General features: G+C 51.7%; 1 protein-coding gene across 1 annotated transcript; it reads right to left on the reverse strand.

Moving 5' to 3' along the window:
• Positions 1 to 626: 626 nt before the first annotated feature.
• On the reverse strand, positions 627 to 19,012 carry LOC131671093 (rho guanine nucleotide exchange factor 10-like protein). The gene is made up of 11 exons (XM_058947261.1): positions 18,770 to 19,012; positions 7,316 to 7,628; positions 6,845 to 7,214; positions 6,379 to 6,558; positions 5,261 to 5,650; positions 4,725 to 4,949; positions 4,484 to 4,645; positions 4,185 to 4,391; positions 3,770 to 4,084; positions 2,350 to 3,595; positions 627 to 2,277 (listed from the first exon to the last, which is right to left on the reverse strand). The coding sequence occupies exons 1-11, from the start codon at positions 18,807 to 18,809 to the stop codon at positions 1,625 to 1,627; spliced, it is 4,101 nt and encodes a 1,366-aa protein (XP_058803244.1). The 5' UTR covers positions 18,810 to 19,012; the 3' UTR covers positions 627 to 1,624.
• Positions 19,013 to 20,584: the final 1,572 nt, after the last annotated feature.

Here is a 20,584-nt window from a genome sequence, read left to right on the forward strand (position 1 = left end):
TTACTGTATTTTGATGGAAACTTGTATATCAAACGTCATGGCATAGACAAATTTTTGTACAAAAACTTAACTATTCAAACTGTATAATCTTGAAAGCTAAAAACTTTCAAGTATTTAACGCGATTTATAAGTTATTTTTACCACATTCCAAATGATTTTTGAGAATAGTTGCATCTTTCAATATATTTTTAAAAGGTTGGATTGCACAAAATTTTAGTGTAAAAATACTCAGTTTCCTACTGTTATTTCAACAAAAGTAGTACAGTCTTGTACATATAAAGTTTTTTTGGTATAAATATCCAATTGATTAACATTACTATATCATTCAATAACAATTGTTACTTTAATTAAGCTTTATTACATTTTTCAAGTACAATGTTTGCAATCATAAATTATCAACTGTGTCAGATTTATATAACAAGTCTAGATTACATAATAAAATAAACAGATCGAAATTCGAATAGATTTTACAATTTGCATTTTTGTAAAATTAATCAATAATCAAATGTTTTTCTCCAAAAAATTAGTTGATCTTACGATTTGAAACAAAACATAATAATACTTAAAAATGTTATTGAAAAACTGTTCTTAAAAAAAAAAAAAAAAAAAAAAAAAAAAAAAATAACGCAAGCGCGTTACACTGTTTGATAATAATAAAAATTTTGATCAAATATTTATAATTTATTTTAAAAAAGTAGTAAATAATTGAAAAATTTATAAAACGTACAGCAGTATAACGTATATAATATATGTATACTTTTTCCGTGCGAGTAATAGATATTAAAATATATTGTCTGTAAATCACGATTTATACAATAATAAATGTTACAGTATACAAAAGATGGAAGAACTATGTCGCTTTCTAAATAAATGTTCTATTGGCATCATTGTCAACGATCGAGCAAGATGCACACTGTCGAAACCAAGAAAACTAATTTGGTTTATACAATTGATAATTATAACAGCATAACGCTTTAAGAGTGTTCTTTACATTTCACTATCACTTATAAAAACATAGAGATTCACTATATCAAACAACTTCAGAAGGCTGAGGATCAACTCAACTATATATACCACAAGTTAAAATTAGCATTATCAATGTAAATAAATTTCGTTCAAAAAAAAAAAAAAAACAATTTTTCCAATTGCAGAAATCTGCAATCAAACTCATAAAGGTTAAAAATGAAAAGCTGTGCGGTTTATTCAACTTAAGCACCAAATTCAAAAAATACCAATATTAACTTCAATAATATTGTTTATAACGTATTCAGTGCTTTATTGAAAATGTTTTCTCGATATTTACTATGTATACAAACTACAACGATCTACTTCCATTTTTATCCGTTATCCGTGTTTTTTTCCTCAATGATGACTAAGCAACCGTCGGTACTCCCAAGCAGTACCTCCGAAAAAAATTAAATTATAGTACACGTAGCCAGAGCATGATTATAAAATAATAATAACAAAGTTTGATAAACGAAGGAAGGGAGGAAAAAACGTTTGTGGATTCGACTGCGCGTTTCGATTATTTGGTCCATTAACACTATTATAGCACTTATATCATTAGGAAAGTAAATAATGCCTCTTTTTGGTACCAGTAAAGTAGGCCTACTTTGATTCGGTATCATAATTTCATTTCCCAAAGTACGATGTGTGCATCATTACTGTTAGGATCTTTGAAGGCGTACGTCGATTTTTGATTTTTATCCTCCTTCTGTGCCCCTACGTGCCTCCAATTCACGTAGCCTCGGCCACCCATCAACGTCAGCACGGTTCGCCTTGGTTGATCTATCTGCGATTTGTTGCCCTTTTTATTTGCCTGCTTTTGTTTATTCATTGTCCTGTTCTCCTGGATGTTCGCAGAGGTATTGTTAACGTTGTTTGTGACGACCAGATGTTCGTGTTGTGGACCATTTCGACTGGCGGTGCTACTATTACGAGAAAGCTTGCCGGTTTTCAAAGACAGATTTTCTTCGGAGCCCGACGACGTGTAGAGTGAGCTGGCATGCGAGTCGACAGACCAGTTCGATAGGTCTAGTGATCGCGGCCTCGTGATTTTCATTTTCAGTCGGCGATCGAGGGTACTGACTTTGTTTGGTAGAGCGAGTTCAGGGTCACTGCGCCTCAGTGTTTCGTAGACTGGATCGACGACGGTACCGCTCTCGTTCTCATAATCCTTTACGTACATGAGTTCACCGTATAGGCCGTATACGTCGCAGTTCTCTCCTGAACTTTGGGAGCTCGACATAGAGCTCGAGAGGAAACCACCTCCGCAACCTGAACCAAAATCACAAATACTGATTATAAACTTGTTATTGATAAATTCTTGAAAAAAAATTGATTATTTACCCAATCCACGAGGTAAAGTCTTCGATCCTCTATACTCGTTTTCCTTACTTCGCTTACGCCTTAACATTACAGGACTATTGGTAAGTTGCTGTTTAAACTTGAGCATATTCGCCGACATGCTGGAAGCCGACGAAGCATCGAGACTCGCCCGATCACCGCGTGACTTTTGAGCCTGTCCGTTCTGATCCGGATCTTTATTTCTCAGCTGCACTTGTTCTTCCTCAGGCTCTTCTTCTTTTGATAGGCCTGCACTGCTTTTGCTGTTCTGTATGGCGAGTAGGAATGTGACCGGACCAAAGTGAGCATGATAGGAGATATTAACTCTGCCACTGATAATCGGCACACCCTCTAAACGCGGCAGTGGAATAGTCAAGCTGATGCCGACATTCGTACCAACCCATAACAAGCCCTTGCAAGCCATCAACGAGGTTACCGTCACAGCCGACTGGTTGTTGTTGAGAGAGTCACCGCTGTTGCTGTTGTTAATGCAGCCACCGGACTTTATTATCCGAAGCACGTTTGAAGCAATATTGATGTCCTGTAGGTGCTTGAAAGTTTCTGTGTGGTAGAGACAAACGGTGCTCGAGTTCTTGAGAGCTACCCAAAGGCCAACACCCGAGTGGGCCATGAGCTTAACGTTGCCTACGTGTTCGTGTTGAGCACTAAAGCTCTTGGTATTTTCACCAGTAATGGCATTCAACACCCAAACTTTCTTGCCGCAGGCTACGTACACCGACGAATTAATGGGCATGAGGCATGAAACTGCATAGTTGCCAAGCGAGATGACCATCGGATCCTTTAAGTTCCACGTGCTATCGTACTGTCGTTTAAACATGAGCAACGAGCCCGTGCCCAGCGCAACAAACACATTGTCGTAGTAGTACTTGATTTGGATGACTGGTCCGGAAACTGGATAGCTGCCTAGCTCTTCTTGTTTCTCGGGTTCGGCTGCCGTGTAGACGATGACTTTACGCGAATCAGTGCCCATCCAGACGAGGTCGCCAGCCAAACTCGAGTGCTCGTTACCAATACCTTTAACGAATTCGGCAGCTGCGACGCGCGTTTCCACGAGATCGAATGACGTTATCTGCTTGAGAGACGTTGCAGTGGCTGTTGTAGATTGTCCGAACACTGTGACATGCGTGGATACGCCGTCGTCGGTGCAAATCCACAAGTAGCTCTGATGTCTACCTCGTCGTCTCGTTGGTCTTGGATTTTGTGTGACGTAGTAACATCCGCAACGTACCTGTCGAACAAAAAAAAAATTAGATTTTTCTTAATTATTTTATTATCTTAGTTTGCCGTCAGAGCTGCTTCAGAGAGAGAGGGGGGAGAAGGACAGAGAGAGAGGGAGAGGGAGAGAGAGAGAGAGAGAGAGAGAGAGAGAGAGAGAGAGAGAGAGAGAGAGAGCTGTGAATACTTCAGACTGATGTTGCGAGTGGTAGACGGGTTGCGAAGTGACAAAGAGCGGCATTTTCGTGGAGGGCCTTTGTTCTTGCTCTGGCACTTCCCATGATGGCGAGTTGTTTGGATCTAGTGCTAATTGCGCTAATCTAAGTTCCGTTATCCAGTCTTTCTTCACGAGTGGGTTCTCCGTTTGGAAGGTGTACATCTGTCCTTGCTTCGTCACCAGCTGCAGGCAGCAGCTGTCCGCCCAGACCATCTCCTCATCTTTCGCTTGTATCGATGATTGGATACCATGTAGTGTTTGCTTTACCGCTTCCGGCGTCATTCCCTGGGCGAGGTGAAAAAGAAGCGGAAGATAAGTAAGAATTACCACGTGGTAATTTCGGCCGACTGATTTACGACTGCGCGCAATAATTGTATGTACTTACATCGTAAGAGCCCTTGAGCTGAGCAACCAAGTCACTGATCCTCGACATGACTTCATAGTCGTGCATCAGATCGTTCATCTCGGCGCAGAGGCTGTCGGCTCCCGCTTGTCCACTCTCGCCACTCCTGTCCGATTTCAAACTGCCACCTTTGTTCAGTCCCGCCGTTAATAATCGACTGAGCGTGGGAGACGTGCTTGTGTCTTGTATCTGAAATGGCATCAATTACACAATTACATTACACATCATTCAATTGGAAATCCAAAAGCCTCGAATTTTAATATGCAAATATATGCACCAACCTCAATGTCCGACACCGGATACGTCCACTTTAAAGACAGTCGCTCGCTGCCAGAAAAGTCTTCCGCCGACCTTTGCGTTACCGAAACGCACACTACCAAATCATTGAGAAGCAACAGTCTTCGCGATTTTGATTTTGTGATCATGCCGTTTTGATTAAATTCCTTAAAAATAAAACGAATTCAGTGAAAAGAATTGAAAGAGTAAGCGGAACATTAACGTATGGCAATAATGAGAGCTTACGAGCTGCGTGACATTGTCCTCCCTGATGAGATACCTAGAGGACGATGAGAGCGGTCGATGGGATAGTTTGCCGGAAACGTGACGTAACATATCCTTGAACGCTTGGAATTGCTCCGCTTCTCTCTTCCTCTCGTTCAGCATCTCCGCCAAACTTTCCAACTGCGTGAGAGCCAGTTGCAGCGACATTCGATCGTGATGCCCCTGCGGTGTGTGTTTCAGCAAGTCCTGCGAACGAGCAAATCATTAATAACGTGATTTGGTCCTTGAAACCTGAACATAACTTTTATTCGGCATTCAGATAAAGCTTTTTTTTTCGTTGTGTTTGATTGGCGCAGCTTTGCCATCTTGCAACGAATGCAGGAATACAGATTGCGCAACAAAGTGTTAATTAGTAGTCGTTGTTATAATATCTTGCATAATCTGAGTATATATATAATAGCGGCAGGTTGCATCAGTCAAAGAATAACATTGTGATGCAGTCGAATCGATAACTTATTTTCAATATATAAAATTAACTCGACTTATGTAAGACTCACTTGCAAGAACAGTATAAACTGCGGGAACCTCTGCACAGGCTTGACCATCAAACCGAAAAACGACAGTCTATCGTGCGCTTGAATCTGCTTGACCTTGAAAAAGTCAGCTAGGGCAGTTTTACGCTTGGATTCTTGCTTGGCGAGGTCCATGGCCACGGAGAAGTTGTTGATGAAACCGCTGTAGATGTCGAGTACAACAGCTTTGCTGAAACTCGCCACGAACACGTCGCCCAACTTCTCGTCCTTGTCCCATGAGCGCACGCTCTCTGCCAATGCGATGCGGAACAGCGTGTGACATTGTAGAATTTCAGGAAGACGATGGAATAGGGTGGCTATTTTCGATTGGCTGAGTATTGACGGCGATGAGTCTTCAAGTTCCTTTTTGTAATCCTGTCATTCAGAAGGATCATGTCATCTTTTTTTACCTATGTTATTGGGAGTTTATTGCTGAGACAACACCACAACATTTTCAACTCAATATACCATAATGCCGACGGTATGTCGACGGAGTTTACAAAATATTCATTCTCGAAAGTTGCTCTAAGTTTCTTTTACGCTTCGTACTCGTTTACAAAGCAGACAAGAGAAAAAAATGTGCAGCCTCTTATGGAAGCGTTCATTTCTCGACTATAATAAAAAAATTTACTCCTAGCAACATATCATTTTTTTCTCCTAGACAGTTTACAAAAAAAAAACGGTCCAAAGCGGTAGCGGTTAATGAAATATAAAAATAGTATAGGGGAATTTTTAATTAACTCGAATGTTTGCGATCGCGTAAAATTCATTTCAGCGACTTATTGCAAAAGTATTAGGTAACGTCAAAAAAAAAGAAAGAAAGAAACAAACTGAAAATCAATTCCAAGAGTTGAGCAACTGATATCTCGTTATTAGCATGCAAAAGCGTTGCAAATTAACAGTCGCGCGCGCGATTCGAAACGGATGATTTGTCGCAAAGTGGTCGCGGCAAGGCGCCACGATACTATTTTTCATCATCAATAATTCATTAGTGGCGCCGTAGGAAATGCCAGTCCCCCTCTCTCTCTCTCTCTCTCTCCAATAAACAGAAAATAAATTGAGCTTTACTCGACGATGGTTCTAAAAATAGACGGTACACGTACATTGACGAGCCTTTGGAGTGTGGCAACGTAGCTGTTCTCCGACTGCACGATGGCAGCGACGATGTGTCGTCGCTTCAGCTGCTGAGCGCTGAGGTTGGGCGGCGCGGGTGGCAACGATGGTGGCGCTTGCCGGCGTTGCTGCACACATTGGAACTGCATCGCCCCGCTCTCCTCCTCGACCTGTGAATCACAGAGAACGAATGACGCTGCACAGGCATTGCCGCAACAAACGCGCGCGCGCGCAGCTACACTCGTTCGTTTAAGCGCCGAGGAGACCTTGGCAGTTACATAAACGATCCGGCCGTCGAGGTCCTCATGCGAAGTGCGTCGAGCTGTCGACGGTGCCGCGAATCTTTCGTCACGCGAGTCTACCGACAAAGCTCCGTCGAGTCACGAGCCGCCAGCAATGACCAATCGAAGCGACACGAGCGCGTCTGGCTCGGCAGAGCGAATCGGCAATGCGTACCTCGCAGAGTTGCGGCATCTGCGGCACCTTCATGGGGCTGGCAAGCGAGTTGGTCTCCGAGGACGAGTCGACGTCGTACTGGTATGCCGAGCCGCGCCGCATGCTGAACCACCTGGACAACGCCCGGCCTTGGCCTCCGCAGTTGCTCGCCGATGCCGCGTCGATGGCGTCGCCTCCCGGGGGACCCGTCTGTGCACTCGCGCTGTTGCCGCTGCTCTTGCCACCACCGCCGGTGGCGCCGGAACTGCTGCTACTGCTGCTGCTGCCACCGCCGCCGGCACCGGTCACGCTGATGCGCATGTTCTGAGCTCGCCACTTGTCGCAGAACGTGCGCGCCTTGTGCAGCGTGCTCCTCAGCTGACAGTTGCTTCTGCAACAGAGGAAGAGGTAGTCAGATGCCGCCTGCACGGGTTTCCGACACCCGCCACGATCCGTCGTCGGCAGCTCGCTATTCCAATGGCTCGTACTCACTTAATACTGATATTGCTCTTCTCGCTCTCGTCGTCGGACGACAGGTCGTGGTCCGAGGCCGAGCACCAGGAGTCGTCGCTCCTCGCCGACTGCGCGGAATTGTTGGACCTCGCGGACTCCAGCGTCGCGTGATGGTGGTGGTGATGGTGGTGGTGGTGATGGTGGTGTCGAGAGTTGGTCGATGACGGCGCGGCCACGCCGCCAGCGACGCCGACGCCGCTCGGGCTCGCGGCGCTGGCGTTCGCCACCACTGCGTCCATCTTGGTCGCGGGCCCTACGTCGTCCCACGATCTGCACCTCGAGCGCGGTTCATCTGCAAAACAGCGAAACGCGGGCGATCAGAGTTAGTCGCGCAGTTTCGCCCGTCGGCTCGCACCGACTTGCGCGAGTCGTCGCGCAAGCGGGCGCGCGCCGCATCGATCGCCTCGAAAAATACTGGTAGCGAGGGCTTCCGAGCCGCTCAAGTGGCGCTTTACGTAAACCAGTCGGCTTGCGTTTGTAGAAGGAGCTCGTTTACCCCCGACATGCCGCCGAGAGCGAGAAAGAGATAAACCTGGCGCGCGAGCGCAGCCGCAGGCTCCGACTGCACTCCCACGAGCCGTTTACGTTCACTTTTCCCTGGGGCGTGCGGATCCGATCGTCGCAGCGAGTCGCGCTAGGAAATAGGAAATTCGCAAGCGCGTGGGTGCTTTTCGGGGGCCACGCCGTGTTGCTCGGCGCTCGACAATTCGTCCAAGGCTCGTTTGCGATCGGTCGATTCCTCCTCGCCTGCTTCCAAATACAACCGATCGTTCACGGCTGCAGGTCGCTCTGCAAATCGTTCGATTACGTTGCGCACGTATCGCGGAATTATGAATTAGCCGGCGGAGCCGCTCGCAGCGTGACGGAAGTGGCTATTTATAAATCGCCAGGCGGATAGCGAGAGACGGAGAATGCTAATGTCCCGACGGCGAGTCTTTGCGTTTGAACCGCCGAAATCGTCCCCTGCCACGCGACGGGGATCCTCGCCGTGCATGATTCACGCTTCCGTTGGACGAGAGCCGTACGAGATACCGCGCGGGCGGCACACTTGACATCCATTCGGACGGAACGAAGCCGCGCGCACTCGCCGATTAAAAGCGTCGACATTTCCGCGCGAATATCGAGGTTTTTAACGCAATTCGCGACGCACGACTGGCGACCTAACGGGACGACGCCGTTTGTCGACTACTCGCAGCGTCAGTGTTTCGGTTCGGCCCGAAACACGCTATAGTCTGGCGTCTGTCAGCGACAATGGCCGTGCAGTGCGCAAAAGTCCTCGGCATCCAATAGACGACTCCACGTGCGATAAGCAGCAAATTCAAGCCTGTCCGCCGCCGCCGTGCCACGTAAGCACGTCCGTCGACAGCGAATGGCCGACTGTACTAGGATCCGAGCTCGAGCACGGCCCTGCGAGAGGAAACCCGTTTTGCTCGTGGCGCACTTTTCGGCGCGAAGAAAGCAGGTTGGCGCCGCCGTGGCCATCAGTTTCGCGTGGACTTGCGCGTCGCCGGGAAACTCCTGGCGGACTCCGTGCCGTTGTTTGGCACGACAACCGTGCGAGCGTCGATGCTGCTGCTGCAGTAACAAGGAAATGCTCCGGCGCGCTTGGTCGGACTAGCGCCTCTCCACTCCTCCACGCGGCCGACCGACGATTCCCGGCAGTGCTTCCGACGTCCCGAGAGCCGAGTCGCGTCGGCTTGACGACTTGCGCGCGTACCGACAACTGCGTTTGTAGAAGAAGCTTGTTTTTTCCGATCGGGACGGACGACTCGAATCGAAGCTCGCATCGCCGGGAAAATTCAAGGTCGCGCGCACAAAGCGCTCGAGCCCAGCGGACCGATAATTTCGCTCGGACGAACGGCGCGGGAGCGAGCGAAAGTAAAAAAAGAGCGTCGCATCGATCGCATTCCCCTTTCTCGATCCCCGGCGTGCGCGCAATCTCGTTTACGTGCGAATCGAGGCATAAACGAGCAAAAGCTCTCGCGGCGCGCGCAGAGCGCTGCAACAAAAGCCGCGATATCAGTAGTCGACGCGTACGGCGCTCACAATGCCGCTCGGAAATTTGTCCTTTCGGAAGCGTTCGTGGAAGTAGCGTCGGCGCCGCGTGCACGTTCGCGGCACGTATCCGCACCGACGGCCCGGAGAACGTACGCCGCAGCGTCAACGGACTCGAGACGACGGCAGTCCTCGCTTGCGACGGGAGGCTCCTTCGCTGTCGCCTGCGTCGAGAGAGCGGGCGCCCGACTGGGCGTCGGCGGGCTCGATCGTCTCGCGATCGACAAGCGAGTCGCGGGGCCCTCGCCGAGCGGGCCGTCCAGCGATGCGGCTAACGACTCGGCACAGCGTCGCTCGAATGGGCGCGATCGATCCGCTCTCGACGAGAGTGCGCGCTCGAGCGGATCGGTCGCCAAGCGAAATCAGCACGCGTTCGCCCAACTTCGACGGCCCTCCTCGTCGCTGTCGCCGGCAGACGCCACCCGTGCGATCGACTGCCAATCGACGGCCGTCCTTCGCCGCGCGCCCACGGGCTTGAATTTCGCGCGCCGTCGTCGGCTATTTTTGCGCCTCGCGCGGTCGCTCGCGGGCCGCTCGGCTCCGAGCTGCGTGCGCTCGCTTGTCCGGCGCGACAAGGCCGCGCGAAGCTGAATTGATCGGCGGAGAGCGAGAGAGAGAGAGAGCGAGAGAGAGAGAGCGAGAGAGAGAGAGAGAAAGAGAGAGACGCGGCGAAATCCAAAACTCGCCAGCGCGACTTCTTCGCAGCCGAGTCGAGTTTCACGAAGAGTGCGAGTCGACAATGCCGGTTTCTCAAGTTGCCTTCTCCCCGGGCGCGAGCGCGCGCGTCGCGAGATGTCAATAATGCGCGCGTAATCACCGCGTAGCCCCTCTTCTCCTCGGCGCGGAAGCAATATCTTGCATTAGCCGCCGTTTGGTAATCAAAACGCCGTCGTCGTACGCGCAACGAGCCTTGCCTCTCCGCGCCGGCTGTGATTTTCCTCTCGGGCGCCGACGAGAGAGAAAAACAAGGCAGCCTCGCCTCTATCCAATCGCAGTCGCGCCGCGCGCGAACGAGCGCGAGAGAAAAACAGACGAGGCTCCGGCGCGCGAGAAACGGAGCAGAGCGAAAGAGCACGGCGCGATAAGGGAGCGCGACGGCGCGATCGTTATGTCATCGCGATGTTATTGGTCGAAGCGTCCATCGCAGGGAGAGTACACTGCTGATAGAAAGCGTTACAAGGCCGATGGCGCCGCCGCCGCCGCCGCCGCCGCCGCCGCCGCCGCCGCCGCCGCGCGCCTACCAAGGAGACAACGAGCGGTGCGGACCGCGACTCTCCCGCGACTCTCCCACGACGGCTTGGAAAAATTCGCGCCGGACGCGTACGCGGACGCCGACGAGCTTTCCGCTGATTTTACCTAGGCCGCGTATTCAGGACTTGCGTAGGCACTTTCACGACACGCGTGACACACTGATCTACAGCAGCAGCGATCACAACAACACGTACACTCGACGAGGAGGGAGAGCAGTTACACTCGAGGATCGATCTTGCCGTGCAGTCGCTCGGCCAGCACTGCACACACTACTGTTGCGCCGGCTGTACGCTGCGGTGCTCGCTGCCGCCGCTGCTGCTGCTGCTGCTGCTGTCGCTGCTGCCGGTCCCCGAGCCGCCGCCAGCGCCGCTCGCGCGCATGCCTGTGCCCACACCTCTCCCGCTCTCTCGCTTACGAGCAGTGCGCGACCGAGACTGGCGTGCACGTCGGATTTTCCTCTCCGACGGCCGCCGCTCCGCGATTCTCGCATTCTTTTCCGCACTTTTCCACCGTGCGACTGCTCGCGAGAATCACGCCGACCGATTATCGATCGCTCTCGGCGACTCGACGATCGTACCAGTTCGATCGGCAGACAAGCCCAGAGCCGAGCGTTCGTTGAAGATGCCGTCGACATACGCACGTACGCGAACTTCCTTTCAATTTCTTTTCCTCTGTCGCGCGCGCCTGAGTCATTTTATTATTGTGTTGACATGTCTCTCTCTCTCTCTCTCTCTCTCTCGAGCGCTCGCGCATTGGCAAATGAATACGGGGAAGAACAACGGTGAAACGAGATGCCGAGCGACGCGCAACTGCACGTCATTCACCTTCCCGAGAACTGCGACGAGATGGTCACGGCTGATTATCGAGCGCGTTCCGCCCGAATTTCCACTCGCGCGCGTCGTCCCGTGCGGCTTATGGGATGCGTATAAACTCTCTGCCCGCGCTCGTGCCATTTCCGGGGTCCCCCCTTCTTTTCCTCGCGGTCGCGTATCATAAAGCGAGACCCGTCGTGGTGTGGCTTTCCTGTGCTCTACAACTCGCGGTTCAGGAACTTTGTTGTTTGGCGCGCGCGCGAATATGTAATACTTGGCTTTCGTTCCGAATGGCATCGTCGAAGATGACGTGCATACCGCTATACGGCGATCGATTACGCAATTTTTCGCCGTCATCCCCGCGGTTCACCAACGATAATTATTCGCATTTTCTTGTCTTCTGAAAAGACGATTTATCGAGGTTTTGCGTTCGCGCTCGCGTTACACTATCGTTCCCTATTTACTTATTTTTATTCTTGAAACTTGCTGCGCAGAGAACGAACGTTCGCCGATGCATTATTGTCAATGTCACATCGCGAGATGTTCGATGAATAACGCACAGTGTGCCTACGAGACATAAACAGTTGCGCGATCGATGGCGCGTCGCGAAGCGCGACGAGGAAAAAAAGAAATGTATATCGCAAGGTATCCGAACGAGGTATATTACCTGATCAGAGCATAAGTAGCGATATCTTGCTCTTCGAGACTTTGGGCATTGTGCTAAGCATGGTTGATAAGCCTAGCAAATGACTCTATAGAGCCTCGTTCGCGGAAAAAAGACTTGGCAGCGGCGCGCCAAAGGGACGGAATTGCAATTGAACGCGATCGGAAGGAACCGGGACCGGGACTCGAACCCGCGACACGGGCGCGCGAGTGCAATCGTTTAGACCACTGAGCCAAACTCGTGCTCCCTGGCTTGCGACGCCGTCGTTCGCTTATATACTCTCCGAGGAACCATGTCGACAAACGGGATCGCTGCTTTATCGACTCGTCGCTTGTCCCTCCGCTCGTTCCCGCGCGCGCCCATTTCGCCGAGCGAAGGGGAAAAGCCAAGTCGGCGGAATTGGAAAATTCAGGGTGGAAAACTACAAGGATAGTGCGACTCTTTCTCTCCGTGCGTCTAATTTTCGTGCCGGTGCATTCCCGCGCGTGCTCGCCCGTTCGCCTCGAGCTTCGTATAAACTAGACGTCCGCCGACATTTATATACACGACTCCTACAGCACAACACACACACTCGCGTACACAGAGCCGTATTACTCCACTGCTCTCCCTCGAGGAGAAATTCTGTGTTTTATTTTAAGCAGCCCTTTCTCGTTTCCAACGTCGTTTTGCTTCGCCTTCGCACTGCTCGCTCTCGACTCGCGCGCACTGCGATTTGAAAACGAACTAGAAAAGGTGATTGATCTCTTCACAGGACTCGTTGAGCCGCTGCTTTTTCTTGGTTTTTTCATTTTCGCTCGTATTACTGCACGAATTGCTTTGACCTTTGTGTGTACGTGCGCCCGCGCGTGTATATCAAATCGCTCGAGAGTGAAGACGATTGACCTCGAGCATCTCTCTTTCTGTCAGATGTACAGTCGCCAGTCCAAGCTTCGCGTAGCTTTCATTGGCTCTCATTACGCCGTTAACACGTGGTCTAGACGTATTTCCCCTCTCCGTTGATGGTTAACTTGGTACTCATTAGCTTACTATAATTATTTCCAGTTTATCTTAAGAAATCTCTCTCTGTTTTATGTTTTGCGATTTATAATTCGTTTACATAAAGAGTCTCTTTTGTAACCCAACAAATGAAAAGCGACGCGCGCGCGGCTTTCCAATCGCACTGTACATCCTCGTATGCTTGCAGCAGCGGGCATCGTGTACGCATAGGGGCGACGCGCTATTCGCGGTCAAAAGACCGCTGCTCGCTATTATCTATTAGGAGCGACGAGCGCGCGTGCTTCTCACGAGCTCTCCCGCATCTTGCGATTGGTCGAACTATTGGAGCCGTGAGCCACGCAGCGCTCGACGACGATTTTGCCATTCAAGCCCAATTGGCCCCTCGACCGTCGACTGCAAACACACCCACGCTGCGCGCGCCACACTGTCGGCGTTGCTTCTCGCCGGACGCGCGAGGATTGATACGCTCGCACGCCTCGACGCACCACCGTCCACGCAGCGATTCGCGAGGTTTACGCTGAGCAAAGACGGCTGTCGGCCAGGTGCCGCTCTCTCTCTCTCTCTCTCTCTCTCTCTCTCTCGTCGATTTTTTCAATTGCTTTAGGCCGGATGAAAGAAACGATAACAACGAAGCGGCCGCCTTTCTCCAGGCGGCGAAGGTAAGACTCGATGCCCTCGCATTGTCCCGCGTGCGCCGCCGTCGTCTCATTGGATCTTCCGTCCCGCAGCGACGGATGGGCGACTGTCGCGCTTTGTCGAGCTGCCCTCCACGGGCGCCGACTCGACCGAAGCAGCTGCGCAGAGGAGCGCGCCACCGAAACGAAGCGCAAAGCACGGCCTCGTCGGCGGCGAGTTGCGCAACGGGCCCTCCAAGCGAGGCGAAACTCTCGCGCGCCGCGGCAGATTAGCAGCTGGTGTATTTACGAGCGGCTCGGGGTTGAATTATGCGCGACCGATAGCGCGAGCCGCTCGACCGGCTTTCTCTCTCGCGCAGGAGCGATAGATTTCACCCAGAAATCGCTGCGCGCGTAGCCTTTTCTGCCACTCCCGGTCCGCGCCAGTCACGTCTATCGAGCAAGTGGCTGTCAGGACGCTCGAGCGACGCCGAAACAACAGCGCTCCCGTGTCGCTGCCAGTCGTCGCTGTACGCACCGGACGGACAGATATCCGGCGTGAGTCGCTTTGGAAAGGCAGTAGCCGCGAGGTATGCGGCTCCGAGCGAGGCCGACGTCAAGGAGCAAGGCATTGCGTGCCGAGCAGTGGAGAATCGGCGTGGCTCTCGACCGCGAGACGCTAAATATCGACGCCCGCTGCCGACGCGGCGACGCAATTAGACGCCGATCGCAGCCTCAAAACTTGCACCGAATAGGCCTGACGAGCGCGCGGCCTCGGCATTCGCATGATTGATCGGTGCGCGTCGCCGTTGCAATCGTGGCGCAATCGCATCCGGGCGTGGGCGAGTTTGGCCAAATGGGCATTCGCACTTGCGCGACGGCACGACGACTCGAGCGGCGGTGAGTCGGTCGGGAACGTCGGGAACGTCGGGAACGTCGAAATCGAGATTCGAGCTCGCCCCTGTGGCCCGCGGAGCGGCAGAGCGCTGTCGTATCGACTGCACCGACCCATGCGCACCGCCGTTGTGCAGGAAAAAAGTAAACAAGAAGCAGCTGAGCAGCTCCCTCTGCTGCGCGAAATCGTAAGCAACGCTGCCCGCGCGAGAGAGAAAAAAATTCGCGCCCTTGAGTTGCTTCCCTCTCTCTTTCTCCAGTGTCCACCTGACGCAGCGCTAGTTTTCGCTCGCGCGCGCGTGCCCGTTTGGAAGCGCGCTGCGGTTGCATGATTCACGATCGCCGCGGCCGATGATTCACGGAGCTTTTTGCGAAATGGACGATGCTGGCATTTCGCTTGGCGCCAAAACTGCGCCTCGCGAGTGTCGGCGAGGGTCTGCGGTCGCGCGCGCGCTGCTGCAACGGCGCGTTATCGCGTTCTCGAGAGCTCACACGCCAATCCGACCACCGTGCGCATCATGTAGCTGCGAGTTAAGTAGCCCATTATTGCACGGCGTGCTATTAGCGCCCGAGCGCAACCGAGAAAGCAAGTTGGCCGGCGGCCAATTCTTTGCACACTTGGCTCGCGTCGCGCTGGATTCCAACCGGCGACCAGCGGCCAAAACTCGTTTCGCCGCGCTGCTATATCAGATTGCCAATTGTGAACGCTAATACGCGACGATTGCAAGATAAGGGAAAAAGTGTTTGCACATTCGCAGCAGCAACGAAAGCGCCGCGTCAAAGCGCCCTCCCTTTCAATTACAACCTCCCTCCACAAATCCGCACGCGCTCCCAAGTTCCGTCATGCGTGTTCTCCGGCTTGTTTACCAAATAATCGTAGCGCAACGAGGATTACGGCGAGGCGTCGACGGTACGCCTCGCTATTAGCCTCCTTGTCAATCCGACCACCACGCCACGACCAGCGGCGTCTAATGCGACTTTCGAATTCGCGTGCCCCGCAAGACAATAACTGCGATAAGGTTGATTGCCTGTGTGTGCGGCGATAAAAGAAAGGAAGGAAAGGAACTGCCGACAATCGACGCTTGTTCTCCGTTCGCTCTCCTCGTGGCGTGGACGCGCATTATAATCCGACCAGTGTGCAAGATCAAAGGGCTTTGATAGGCAGCCCGCCACAGACGCGACGTGGGCCGGGAAAACAAACTCGGCTGTTATATTGCCGAGGCCGCGCGCGTTCGGCTTCCTCGCGCTCGCCGATATCCGACGCCGCGCCGACGAGAGGCGACGCGAGGACGCGTTGCAATTGAAAAAGAGGCTCGGGTGCGATTAATCGCCCTCCGGAAGTGCCTTGTGAAGCGCAACAATTGGCGCCGAGTCCACCCGCGGCACTTTTTGCGCAAGACCTTCCGGCCCAATTGGCGGATCAATTTGCGGACGCGATGGCCTGCGAGTTTCCGCGACGATCGATCGTCCGGCACAGCTCGGATTCTTCGCCCGCGAGCAGCGCGACGAAAGAAACTTCGGCGAATCGCGTGCCGCCGAGTTGGCCGTGCCGAAGCGAAGAAATGCCGCCGAGCGATTTGCACGTCGCAGGAGCGGCGAGCAGCCTCGGCAATCGCGATGCACGGCTGGCGACTCGAGCTTGTCGGCCCGATCCGCGAACGACACGAGTTGCTCTTACGCGCTCGATTGAATCTCGCTCTCGCTCCGGCCGATTCGAAAATCCCTCGGCGCACAAAGAGACACACGCGTCTAGCCCTCGCGCGGTTTGCTATCGCGAAAGGCTAATTGAGGAAACATTCGTCACGCGCCGTTGGACTGCTTCCAAAAAACCGGCCGGCTTTCCATTCAAGCTCAGCATTCGGAAAATGCCGTTCTAACAAATTACCGGAATTTCGAGCTTAAAATCTCTCTTCGTGGTCCACACCGAGTCTATCTCCGATTGGAGCTTCTCCTCCCCCTAAATTCCGACTTTCTGTTCTCTCTCTCTCTCTCTCTCTCTCTCTCTCTCTCTCTCTCTCTCTCTCTCTCTCTCTCTCTCTCTCTCTCTCTCTCTCTCTCTCTCAACTGGCGCAAATTACTATTTCCGCCGTTCGACTCCGAAATTCATTGAGCGATGCGGTTGAGAGTATGCTGATCTATCGTAAGATGCTGCCGTGGCGAGCGAAATAAAAAAAAATTGATAAACACGGCACCCAAGACGAGCCCAATTGCTTTAACAGCGTTAATTATCCGCGCGGGTATGTTGCCCGTATATTTGGGTTAATGAAGCGATCCTCGATAAGCCGACAAGCAGGCGTAGTTCTTTTTTTATCCTCAGGTGAAAGCTCGCTTCTTATCTTTACGGAGGAGCAACGGCAAAAACAAGTGTCGTCGTTCGAGATTTTCGTATGTTTCACGAGAATGATGCCACGACACATGCGGACTCTGGTCGTGCACGTGTGTATTTTCTATTCAAGACACAGTATTCATCGTCGGAAATAGAGTTGCTTCGTGTAAAGAACGAAAAAAAAAAAAAATAAAATAAACAAACAGATAGGAAAAATAAAGCGAAGTAGGACGTAGTCACACTGGTTAATACTCGTCTTTCGGATAGGTGCTGCAATAAGGCTTTAAATGTTCCGAAGAAACTGTTTTCACGCACGACGATATTCCCTTCGAAAAATGTCTATTTTTCGACTGCAAGAAAAGTACAAGATTTTCCCACGGTGAGTGGATTGCAATCGATCCAGCCGTGCCGTTTAATTAGCATGCGTAGAAAGCACGCAGTGGGTGTACACTAGTTTTTACAGCAGGGCGAGCGAAGCGTCTAATTCCCGTGCACGAGCTGCGAGGTTCTACACGAATAGACTCTCTAAAAATACAGCCAGCGACGACGCGAGAGCGAAACACTACCACACGCGGTTGCTTCGCAACGAGACATAACATCACACAACGCCGTTCCACCAATTAATTCGATGACCATCGTTCTCTGCTTCTCTTTCTCTCTTCTCCTCTCTCTCCTCCGGTCGTAGCCAGGAATCGGAAAGATATATTTTTCCTGAAACGCAGCAGAATATATGCGCGCATAAAGTCGAACACACTAATGCAAACATCAGCGCGAATGGATTCTAATCACGAGAGAGAGAGAGAGAGAGAGAGAGAGTCAGTTACGGGATCAACGATCCATCGCGTCTGCGCGGAACGAAGAGAGAAAAAAAAAGGAATCGTGCAGCTGCTCTCTTACTGCGGCTATTATGTACACCGAAGCAGCGCAACGCCAGCCGGCCGATGTTGCGCCTTTCCTCCCGTGACAAGAAAAAAGCTCTTTGCCGATATTTTAAGGTTATCGCTCGTTTCGCTCGATTGGAGAATTGAAAAATTTAAGCCACGCACGCAAGGACTGATGTTTACCAATTGTACGAAAGGTTTTTCGTGAAGCCGAACGTCATTCTTCAAAAGTGTACGCACTCATGTAGACACATTGAAAAAGGAATCCCGTCAATCTCGAGGAGATGGTAAACAAACTCCTTCAACCATTTTTCACGGCGTAAATTAGAAAGTGAATTCGTTGTATATACAAGCGAACAGATAGATATCGGCGCTCAAGCGCAAGGTGTAACTGAAAATAATCTTGCGTGGAAATGTAGAAGAAAAATGTGACATATTATCTATGTATCGGTTTCGTATCAACATCACGTACGAACACAAAATTTGCGCCGTTTGACACTCGCACGCAACATATACACAGGCACACGTAGGTATGCACTATTGAAAGAGTTGAGTGCAACGAACGCGCGCGCGCGAGCGAACGAGAGAGAGATTCATAGTCTCGCTACAAGAGAGCGATCGAGTAACGGCTATCCATCTCTCTCTCACTCTCTCGAGGTACATCGACCTTCTCGTTGCACAAACACATACAATTAAACGCACACCATACACGGTACGTATTGATTCGTAAAATTAGCTGACACGAAAGTCAAGTTCATCGCACTAATTGTTTATCTAAATCACACAACTGGAACGAGGAAGACGTTCGCAGAGGTCCACCTGCATCCATAGGCATGCAGCAGCAACAGCGCCATTGTAAGGGGGGAGCGGGGGGGGGGGGGGGGGGGGGGGAGAACACAATGGCGCAACAAGTGAGAGATGCACGAACGAACACACTTACACTTGATGAGGACGACCCCGTTGTGCTGGAGCTCCTCCATGCTGCGCTCGCGGCTTTTGGGGAAGGCGATTGCCCCCGCCAGTTTAACTGAGTTCACTCACTTGGGCTTGCACTTTTTCTACGCGAGACCAGCGTCGGCAATGAGACGCTCGCAAAGTTTAACGAGAGAAATGCAGAGCGTGGCAGCCGGTGCCGGTAACATGGCGCTGTAGTGTATTGATATACGAGCAAAAGAACTAACGCTGTGACCACGGCTACGTTCGGCTTCATACTGAGCCGAGTGTGTTGTATACAGCGGCTTTGCCTGCCTTCTTTCTCTCCTCGTTCGCTTTTGCTCTCTCTCTCTCTCTCTCTCTCTCCCTCTCGGCCCCTTCTACGCTATACTACACACGTATACCGAGCGTCCGCGCTCTCTTTCTCTCGGTCTGTCGCTGTGTTGTACAGTTGCTCGGTGTTGTATGTTTGATCGATCATAGTTCGCGCAAAAAAAAAACAATAACACAAGCCTCCGTAGCAACCATTGATACTGCAGTAGATATACCTACATTGAAATGTGACAAAAAAAGGGCATACGAGATATGCAGTTAAAGGTTGGAACATTGCGAGAGAAAGACACTGTGTTGGGAGCATGCTAACGAGGCTCGCGGATAAACATTGTTATCTTTCTCCGTGTCTTGCATGCTGTGAAATTTTCGCAGGAGAGAAAGAGAGATTTATCGCGGGTAGCCGAGAGTTTGAGAAAAGGAGAAAAGAGTTAGGCGCGATAGTACGTATCCGACGACGAGCATACCGATGTAGCAGCGGCAGCAGCAGGAGAGCTACGAGAGAGAAAAAGGAGGAGAGGGAGCGAACGAAGCAGCAGCAGCATGGGCAGGGCCGGATGAAACGGATGCGAGCCTGCCTATGGCGTTATAACAATGCATTGCAGTGACACGGAATAGTGCAGATATTTCGAATGCGTCTTTTCTCTCTCTTTCTCGTATAACTATATTCTGACGTTACTTACGGTAGGCAGCGGTCGGCGACGTACCTGCAACGAAGAAAGCAACATCGTTGCATCAGCCGTCGTGCGTTGGAGAATATGGTCAATCTCCTTGATTCGAGTGGATAAAGTTGGGCAAGTCGCCGAGGAGCGAGCTAATTTTTGCAAAAATAGCGAGCGCTCGAAAAGTTACGCGAAATTTCTCGCGCATATGTGGCGCGCGCTCAAGAGAGAGAGAGAGAATTCTCGGAGAGAGAGAAGATATCGCATATCACTATGCGATGCCGCATGCCGCAACGACAACGAAGGATTAGCGCTTCTTCGCTGCCTGTCAAGGGACGGAGCGATCGGTAAAGCGTAATCTCCCTGCGGCCGCGTGGCAAAGAAGGCAGAGAGCGCCTCCCGCGCCATCAACTCCGAAACTGTCGCGTGGGGGAAAGACGTCGCCGACCTCTTGGAGTCACGAAGACCACCTTGGCGGGGTCCGCGCGCGCGCTCACGCGTCCACGGATCATTGTTCGCGGGCCAGGAGGAAAAGAGAGAAGAGAGAGAGAGAGAGAGAGAGAGAGAGGAGAGAGAGAGAGAGAGAGAGAGAGAGAAAATTCTCGGACTGGTCGGCATTGTGCGCGCGCTGTAGCCACACACGCGCGCGCACACGGAGCACAAAAGTTCGCGTCCGCGCGCAGCATCAGCCTGCGGGGACATGCGACCGATCCTCGTCCAGCCGTCCCTCCTTCCCTCCCGCGCCGCGATACCAACCTAGGCGATCCCTTTGTCGCGCGCTCCGTTCGCTCACCCCCACTGACTATACTGCGTATCCGCCTTTTTCCCGA

Source organism: Phymastichus coffea, unplaced genomic scaffold (genome assembly GCF_024137745.1).
Source record: "Phymastichus coffea isolate CEN01 unplaced genomic scaffold, Cenicafe_Pcof_1.1 PCOF00119, whole genome shotgun sequence".
Taxonomy (NCBI): Eukaryota; Metazoa; Arthropoda; class Insecta; order Hymenoptera; family Eulophidae; genus Phymastichus; species Phymastichus coffea.

Excerpts from the sequence above, each read along its gene's own strand:
- LOC131671093 (XM_058947261.1), bottom strand. The coding sequence starts at position 18,809 with ATGGAGGAGCTCCAGCACAACGGGGTCGTCCTCATCAAGT. Across the intron at positions 5,651-6,378 it reads CACTCCAAAGGCTCGTCAAT|GATTACAAAAAGGAACTTGA; the intron begins GTACGTGTACCG and ends TCTGAATGACAG. Across the intron at positions 2,278-2,349 it reads GACTTTACCTCGTGGATTGG|GTTGCGGAGGTGGTTTCCTC; the intron begins GTAAATAATCAA and ends ATTTTGGTTCAG.